The following is a 9,545-nucleotide window of genomic DNA, read 5'->3' as shown; positions in this document are numbered from 1 at the left end:
CCTCCAAGAGTACCCATCCTCCAAGAGTACCCATCCTCCAAGTGTACCCATCCTCCAAGAGTACCCATCCTCCAAGAGTACCCATCCTCCAAGAGTACCCATCCTCCAAGAATACACATCCGCCAAGAGTACCCATCCTCCAAGAGTACCCATCCTCCAAGAGTACCCATCCTCCAAGAGTACACTTCCGCCAAGAGTACCCATCCTCCAAGAGTACCCATCCTCCAAGAGTTCAGTGTGTATTCAAGAGAGTAGCCACACTGCAAAAGTGTACATCACCTTCGATTGAGTGGCCCTCCTCCAAGCTTGTTACATCCACAAGGGAGTAGCCACACTGCAAAAGTGTACATCAGCGTCAAGTGAGTGGCCATCATCCTGGCGTGTCACATCGTCAAGATAGCCATACCCCAAAAGTGTACAGTAGCTTCGATAGCAGCCGTTCTACACAAATTGCCATCCCTCAAAAGCAGCCTTCTTAAAAACTAGCCAACCTTCACCAGTGAAGTACCCTCAACAGTAGCCCATGAGAACAACAACACCTGCAAAAATCTTCTAATTATAATTGTCTAATCACACCTGAGTACACCTCAATATATCATTTAATATGGAAAGGGTTAAACGGTGGGAAGAGGTCACGGGACAAGTTTTAGCCGAAGGAGCTAGCAGGAAGCAACAAAAACCCTGTCCAGCTAGTAAAAAGCAGCAGGACCCCATTCCAAGTAGCATCCATAGACCAACTAACGCATTTGACGAAGATGATGAAACTACAATAGATGGCTCAGATGGCTGGGAGTCTGATTCCGACCTGGATGAAGAAGGTAAAAAGCTCGATAACAAATTTTCATATAACATAGCTGAACTCTTTCCCCGAAGTTTTAATAGCTCAAGTTTTATTTTCCCGTAGAGGAATTTCGTAAAGTCGAAAACGAAATATCCGACGCAACTTCCGATGAACCACAAGAACAAATGAAAACAAGAAAGTGCCGTAAGACAAATAATAAATCCCAACAACAAACCTCGATCAAAGTTTGTTCGACACCACAATCTTCTGAGACTGATTCAGAAGTGGACAAAGGTAAGCCAGCTTATCTAGTATGACTTCATCTATTTTAGTTGTAATTTCAAATTAAATTCTCGAGTAATCGTGTTTATTTTTCAGACGTGGAGGGACCCATATCGAAGCACACAAACTTTTATGCAAATATTCAGTGGACCACTTGGGAGAGCATCTTGCCACAAAAAGCTTTAACGAACAAAAAATTGGAGTTCCAGGAAAGATTGCCAAGAGGTCGCTGGGCCAGCAAGTTTTCCGACGCATTTAAACGAGCTTGCCCAGATCCAATGCAAGGTTGTATTTTGGCGTTCCAAGGGCACGAAATTTACACGTCCGATACGGCAAAAAACTACTTGCATGCCGATGCCAAGTGCTCTAAATCAACGTGTTCCATGGTTTATCATTTTTACATACAAAGGATAGAGGAGATGGAAGATGTTACTGTTCTCGTCAAGTGAGTGCGTTATCTAAATGGCGTAGACAATTAAGCGTTTCTTGGTCCTTAAACTAATATTGCATATTTGAAGGCCATCTGGGACCCTCTTGCACAAAACTTCAGAGGTGGGGAAGCAATTCTTGAGTGGAGACGAGAGGAAGAAAGCCTTAGCAAAGTTGGCTGAAACGTCAGCTATGCAGTATCAAACAAAGCTATTCGCCAAGCAGAGTAGAAGGGAGCAAAAAATTGCATTAAAAAAAGGCGATTACACACAAGTCCAGACTCTGCCAGTGTTGCGAAATGCAAGATATGAGGTATGTGCACTGAAATTATTTTCCTAATGGCAAAATTATTGATATCTTTTTATGCATCAGGCGATGGGGAAAAAAGACCTGGACCGCGAAGTGTTGTATGACCTAGTCCTGAGGAAACACAAGATGAATGCTTTACCCGACTTGAGTGGCCCAAGAAATTTGACTGTCGGATATATACAAAACATAAGCTTGTTTCCTTTTGCTGTGACGATGTTCCAGGAGAAGCAATTAAAAATACTTCAGCGGTTATTGAAATACGATCGTAATATTTGCCTTCACATCGACAGCACTGGATCAATTTCCAATAAACTTCCCGAGTACATTGATTCCAAGAGGCAATTCTACTATGCTGTGACTGTCACCCTTTCATCAGAGGAGGCACCAGTTATACCTTTGCTTGAATTCATTACCAACTCGCATACAGCTGTTTCAATATCAACTCAGCTTCACTTATTCTTCGACAGGTATAATTACACAAAAGCAACAAGGATTATGATAACAATTTATTCTTGACTTAGGTGGCGAGAATATCAGTCACAAAAATCTCGCTGTTTTGGCATCAGACGTATAGAGACAGATGATAGTTTAGCGTTAATATCAGGAGTTATGATGGGACTTGAAGTGGGAACAGTGTATACGTATCTCAAGGATGCCTGGAATAGTCTTATGACAGAAGAAGAAATCTATGTAGTTTTCCACATATGCAGGTGGTATTTCAGGATTTTTGACAACCTATAACTTTAACAATAGTTAACTATTGCTAGTTTTTCAGGAAGCACGCATTGACCTTCTTGTTCAAACGAATCGAAACGGATTTTCGATCCCGAGAAGAATCTATTAAACTACTTAAAAAATGGGTTTACGCCTTTCTCTACGGAAAATGTTAGCGTGGTTTGTATTTAGATTATACTATAACGAAATGGTTTTGCAAACAAGTTATTTTATTTATTACATTTTATAAATTAGCTTTGGTGAGTTTTTGCCGACGTGTTTGGGACGTCTTATTAATTTGTGGGACGAAGCACTTTAATCCAACAGTTGCTCAACGTATTGACGAGCTGGATGAGCCAACGTTAGCCGACGGAAAAGGTAATTTTTAATTCAGTATTAAACGAGTCAAGTGAAAATTCGTTCTATTAAATTTAAACTGCATTCTAGATACATACTTATCCATGGTGCCTGATGCACTCCAATATAGGGATGGTCCTTTTTACCAGCTCTCTCCATTCGGCTACTTTGCTTGTACAGTTGCTGCTCGATTTAAAATTGATCATTCAAAACTGCAATCTGCAGTAGCTGAGGATACAAGTCAATCAACGCATACAGAGCACGAGAGTGAAGAAGAGGACAATATCCTGTCTCAAGGTGCAAAGAAAAAGAAAAATCCGCATTACTGCCCGGCCTTTATAAACTACTGTTTGAAGCACATTTTTCCGTACGGATGCTTGTTTAATCAATCCCTGATATATCTGAATAAGATTTCAGTGGCGGACGACACGCAGGCCACAGCCGAGTCATGGAATAGGTAAGCCGGTAACAATGTCTCAACTTCTTTCAATAAAACAAATGTTTTAATAATTATCTACATTACCTAGTATTGTGAAGCACCGGTTTTTCAAAGGAAAGCTGCCCATGAAGATTGGCAGATTTTTAGAAGCTCAACAGGAGAACTTGACGGGTAATAATAGGATTAAGAGGTTTTCCAAAATCCTGACAATGAGACAACTGAATCTAATTTTCTTAAATTAGGTCGGCTCTTAAAGTTTGATTTGGCTTTACAACGAGCATTGAAAGCCCGTATCAAGTCGAATTCCCAGCAAGCACCTGACTTTCAAAGCCAGGTGGCAAAAACCCTTAAAACCATAAAGCAAGAAACTTCCGATGATAGCAAGAGTGATGATGATGGCCAACCCAGGATAAAAAACTTACCACAAACGCTTCCAAAGACCTCTAATAAAAAACCAAGCAAGGTAAAGCATGACAGACAGGAGGGCAGCAAAAATGTGAAAAATCACCCCGTCAAATATGCTGAATCAAGTAGCAAATTCCCCGAAACCGCCAGTGAGAATTGGAAGGCAAAGAAACAAAAACCACCTCCGACTTCTAATACCCAAACCCCCTTGCATTCTATTTATAGGCTTCCATACGGAGGGGACATTTCTGTTCATGGCAAAGAAGTGAAGAACCTTTATAATACATGTGCTATTGACACCCAAATGCAAATATTGTATACCATGACAAAAATGTTTAAAGATGTGGATGATTTTTTGTGGAGACATCATGAATCAGAAAATGTGAAAGCTTTATACAGAGTTTTTGAGATGATGGACGGAAATAACGGTAAATTGGCAAAGCAGTTTTTACTGGAAAATTTTCTGAAAATAGAGCCAAAAGTTTTGCTTTCTAAAAACCTTTTCGGCTCAGAAGGAAGATTCTTGGATTGTATGTCTAACGTAATTAGATTGACGATATTTCGTAAATGTGAAAACACTAATTGCGTACTTCCTCAAGCAGAGGAAGTTTATCCACTGTCCACCTTCTATTTTTCTGATGCTGACGATTTCGCATTTAAATATAACGTAAGGCGTTTGAAAACCTGCTCCTCCGGGTCATGTAAGCGTTTGAAGGCAAATTGTCAGGTGTGGTACGATTGGCCATCAGAGGGCGCCCCACCTTTTTTGGTTCATAACATATTGGAGCTGGCTAAGGGTAGCACTTAAACTCCAATAACCGAAGAGATGATTCCAACCAGTAACATTATCTTAGGTTCAAAGTATGTCCCCTTTGCATATTCAGTTAGTTGTTCGAATCATTTTACGGCTGTCTTTATCTACAACCGTAACAAGTATCGTTATGATGGGCTATCTAGCAAATATCTGAAAAATTTTGATTCATCCGGGGAAGGTCATAAAGTAAGCACCATTTGGATGAAAAAAATAAATATGTTCTAACTTTTCTTAGTGACGACCAAGTGGTTTTGCAGTTATGCGTCGATCAACCAGCGACTTCTCTTTGAAAAATGACCACGATTTTGATTTGTATAAGCTACTCCTTTGTATTTTTAAGTTCAATGATTTAGATAAGATAATTTCAGGTAGAAAATACAAATATAACTAGGAGTAGGACAAATTTGCTTCGACATATAATTTCATAGTCTATGAATCAGATTCATAAATAATATTATTTGAATCCACAAAACACATACATACACTTTAAACTTTCCAAATATTAAGAAAAATTCACCCATTGTCAGAGTTTGGAAAAATCCCAGGAAAATAATTCGCAACAAATCGTGTTGGTTTATTACTAACGCAATATGTGTTGTTATATATTTCTGTTGATTATTAGCTCGGTTTCGTCTTTAATTCTTCCCCTCCAGATCGAGGCGTTAATTACTCATTCATCTAAATTCACAAACGTTTATTTTATAGGTACTAAATTTCACAAAATCGTGTTTATAAAGTGCTACTTATATCGACGTTCCTTATTAGGGCGTACTAGAAATCCTTGACAAATTATATATGTATTCTTAAACCGTCATATTTAATGTATTTATGCCATAATCTTTATTAATATTAATTCTTAATATTAATGTTAACAAATTAGCCAATTCTGGGATTTCATTAATTTTACTTATTAAAATAAATATTTCATCAAGTAAATGTATATTTTTTATTATATGGAAACCATTGAAAAATATTATGCAAAATTGTGCAGTATTGTTAAAAAAAAGATTAGTGAAACAACGAAGTGCAACAAGTCTCGTTGAACCAATCTAATTTGAATATTTATAAGTTTATTTTCTACTCATAATCTGAAATATTATAATTACAGTTTGATAATTTACTATAATTGCAAATTATTAGTTGTATCTGCTGTTAGACGCCGGCTTGTTTTCTTTTAATAAATAATAATTTTTTTAAATTGTTGCGGTAAATTGTGTGCTGCATTTTTATACTATTCGAAATTTTTCTCCCATTGCCACAAACCTCACACACCATTGACCATGAGGGGTGATATGAGGTCACAAAACCTCATAACGCATGATTTAAGGATTACACGTGATTTGTAACCGCAAACGTCATCTTGCGATCAAATTCGATTTTTGGGGTAACGTGAGATTTTTGGGGTGAGGTGAGATTTTTGGGCTAAGGTGAGAATTTTGGGGTAAGGTGAGAATTTTGGGGTAACGTGAGATTTTTGGGGTAAAGTGAGATTTTAGGGGTAAAGTGAGATTTTTGGGGTAACGTGAGATTTTTGGGGTAAGGTGAGAATTTTGGGGTAACGTGATATTTTTGGGGTAAAGTGAGATTTTTGGGGTAACGAGATTTTTGGGCTGCCCACGGATTTTTGGGGTAAGGTGAGATTTTTGGGTTATGGTGAGATTTTGGAGTAAAGTGAGAATTTTGGGGGTAAAGTGACATTTTTTTTTGTTCCGCGGTAACTTGATCCGTGGTACCGCGGTCCGCGGTAGGTTGATGGACCTCCGCGGTCCGTGGTATCTTGATCCGTGGTCCGCGGTAGCTTGATCCACATGGTGTAAAAGGCAATCGTGCAGAAAATTGTGAGGAGAAGTGGTTTTTCTTCTTTCTTGGCAAGAAAGTTTAATATTTGGGTTTCAAGTTTTGATTTTAAACTTTCAAATCGATATTTGAGGCACTTCCAACAAACGAATACCAAAATTAAACCTGCTCAGATTGTACCTTATTTACCTCTGCATGTTTTGGTGAAAATTTTACAAAAATTGGTCGAAAACTCGCAAAGTTTGCCCTATAGCATAAATCAACTCCCCTGGTTACACCTTCTGAGTTTCGGTCCCATAAAGTCATACAAGTAGAAAAACAATTTTGGAAATATTGCATATTAAATTATCACAAAGCATTAAAAACAGCACCTTTCATGTTATTAAAACTGATCCTGCCAACAATTTATTAAAAATACATGAAAAATACAGATTTTATTCGAGGGGAGGGAGGAAAAATTTAGACTTTTTGATTCTTCAAATTCAAAACTAAGCGTTGCACTGTCCATTGTACTTCGATATTAGACCACTCGGCATGGGCAAATTTGAATTGTCAACTTCTCAGGGAATATTGAACGCATGAATCTGAACTTTTACGAAACATTTCCTAAATCATATTCTTACGTGAATGACATTTTTTCACAAGCTCATCGGATTCGAAAATTGTAAAAAAACAAGGTTGCATGTTTGAGGAAAAATATATTTTGAACCGATTTTCTATTTCTTCACAACAAAATCAGACAGTACTGATTATGAGTGTAAAACTGTATGTAACACTTAAAATCCTAAAATAAACTAATTTCTAAAAAAGCCTACTTAGGTGAGGCGCTACTAAAAACGTTAAACAAGGTCCGACCTCCTTATATTGAATTGCTGGAGATTTTGCATTACCGCTGAGCCAAAAATTTTGCACAAATCGCATCAATGCTAGCATATGTAAAAGCCATGCTATGCATCATGTATACTGCTTATCATAGCTCCAATTCAATTTTTCCAGTTTTGGAAAACCTCAATCTCAAACTATACTGCTACCCAGTTTTAGGGTTTAATTGTGGGCTTAGTAACTTTGTTTCTATTACAAATTGAACTTTGTAACTTTAGAGCGTTGTTTTCGGAAGACATGGGTGTTTTTGATAAAAAGCAGTTTTATTCGAGCTTTCGATGCTAAACTTGCATCATCATCAGGAGATTAACAATTTTTTGGAATCGAGAAAACAGTCATTGTTCTTAAATTTCAAGAATGATTGGAAAAATTGTTTGATATTTTCATATTATGTAGTTATGGAATTTAAAGGAGGGGTAACATAAATGATGACCATATGGGGTTGAGGTTCATGCCATTATCTTGGTTTATTGCGTCGGTAGTGTTTCTTATGTGTAAACTCTCTAGAACTTTGTAACTTTGTTTCTGTTGTTAATCTGTAGTTCACAGCAATATGTTCAACACGTTTCATTAATTCAGAGCTAAATAATTTTTAATTTAAATTTAAATCAATTAACTATTAAATTATGGATTAATTTTCAATGAGTACTGCCTTGACCTTACTTCATACCTGCATTAAGTATGCAACAATGGAAAGAGCCGTTGGAGTGCTGGCGATATGCCCATGTTTTGGCAGCGTGGCTACTTATTGATGGGCTAAAAAATTTTGGCTCTGCGGTAATGCAAAATCTCCAGCAATTCAATATAAGGAGGTCGGACCTTGTTTAACGTTTTTAGTAGCGCCTCACCTAAGTAGGCTTTTTTAGAAATTAGTTTAATATTTTATCGCATCCATTATTTTCATAAACAAATATTAATACTCAACATGTGCAAAGTTATGTCTTACAATTTCAGATTTGTTGTTAACAAAAATGAAATTGTCATGATTTGGGCTATACATAAAGGATGCGATCGATTTTTGATGGATTTGTATCCCAACCCCCGTGGTGTGACCTGTATGTTATAATTAACATGGGAAGGATTTGACCCTTACTACCTGAAAATTTCAGGCTGAAATCAATCACATGATTTGTGCACAGCCCGATGTGCTTGTTGCATGAAAAACAAAGATGCATGATAAATATTTATCACGCATTATTAGCTATGTCGGTTTTCTGTCCATATGCAGTCAGGAAATGAAGTCACAAGTCTGGCCACATGAAATGTATCAAAGGTCAGGATCACATTTCATTAGATTTGAAGAAGTGTATAATATCTTAAGCATAATTTGTTTTTTATTTCATGATTTTCTGAACATTTTCTGAACCTTTTTATGCAAGGGCTTATCTTTATATTTGTCAAATATGCCAACATTGCGCTCGATCTGAGGAGGACAACCCCTCACCGACAAAGTCACCGATCTTGATGCCCTTTGGAGATGTCGTAGTACTAGGTGAGTCTAACACAAGTTGGGAAGGATTTCATTCCATGGCCCCATTTGCGCCCGCCACACCCACTCAAAGGTGCGGAAAACACGAAAAATACCCTGTTTTGGTTCATTCAAAAATTCACCAAAAATCCAATTTTGCTCGGATTTTCAAAAAAATTACATATTCTTGATCCCAGATATGTAGTTGCTTTATCATATCCAATATCAAACTCAACTTTTTTGAAATTTTGATTTTTTCCAGATCATACCTCTGCCATGAAATTTTTAAAAATATTGAAAAAATTAAAAAAGTTGAGTTTGATATTGGATATGATAAAGCAACTACATATCTGGGATCAAGAATATGTAATTTTTTTGAAAATCCGACCAAAATTGGATTTTTGGCGAAGGTTTTAGTGCGGCTAGTTTAGCATGGGGCGCTCCTTCAAAGGGGTGTGGCGGGCGCAAATGGGGCCATGGAATGAAATCCTTCCACACTTGTGCTAGACTCACCTAGTACTACGACATATCCAAAGGGCATCAAGATCGGTGACTTTGTCGGTAAGGGGTTGTCCTCCTAAACTGCGTACAAGACTGTGGCATACATTTTGGGGACATAGTTTCTTTATGCGGGCACTGTGTATGTGGATATATACATGGCTAAATAAACTTCAAGTTTACCACGTATGCAAAAATAACCAGTTTTACTGACGTCTATGAATTCCCGAACATTCCGCATTTGAAGTTAAGCGGGTTGGTTTAATTCGTCCCGATGGTTGTTTGTCAGCCCGACACAAATTTACGAAAATGAGCATCAAGGCGAAACAAAAGAGTTAGGACATGGTTAGCATAAAATGGCGAAAGACTA

The 9,545-nt window shown here is 37.5% G+C and overlaps 1 protein-coding gene across 1 annotated transcript; it reads left to right on the top strand.

Annotated features, from left to right (window-relative positions):
* Positions 1–580: 580 nt before the first annotated feature.
* On the top strand, positions 581–5,688 carry LOC118439234. Its single transcript, XM_035860368.1, has 11 exons — positions 581–818; positions 905–1,075; positions 1,160–1,508; positions 1,582–1,804; positions 1,865–2,268; positions 2,323–2,511; positions 2,577–2,686; positions 2,771–2,893; positions 2,963–3,329; positions 3,400–3,482; positions 3,554–5,688. The coding sequence occupies exons 1-11, from the start codon at positions 605–607 to the stop codon at positions 4,522–4,524; spliced, it is 3,204 nt and encodes a 1,067-aa protein (XP_035716261.1). The 5' UTR covers positions 581–604; the 3' UTR covers positions 4,525–5,688.
* The last annotated feature ends 3,857 nt before the right edge of the window (positions 5,689–9,545 follow it).

This window comes from Folsomia candida, unplaced genomic scaffold (genome assembly GCF_002217175.1).
Source record: "Folsomia candida strain VU population unplaced genomic scaffold, ASM221717v1 Fcan01_Sc032, whole genome shotgun sequence".
Lineage (NCBI taxonomy): Eukaryota > Metazoa > Arthropoda > Collembola > Entomobryomorpha > Isotomidae > Folsomia > Folsomia candida.
The sequence above is the reverse complement of the archived record's forward strand: the minus strand, read 5'-3'. Positions and strand labels throughout refer to the sequence as shown.

Coding starts and splice junctions, on each gene's coding strand:
- LOC118439234 (XM_035860368.1), top strand. CDS start 605: ATGGAAAGGGTTAAACGGTGGGAAGAGGTCACGGGACAAGTTTTAGCC. Junction 2,687..2,770: donor CGCCTTTCTCTACGGAAAAT/GTTAGCGTGGTT, acceptor TTTATAAATTAG/CTTTGGTGAGTTTTTGCCGA. Junction 3,330..3,399: donor ACAGCCGAGTCATGGAATAG/GTAAGCCGGTAA, acceptor TACATTACCTAG/TATTGTGAAGCACCGGTTTT.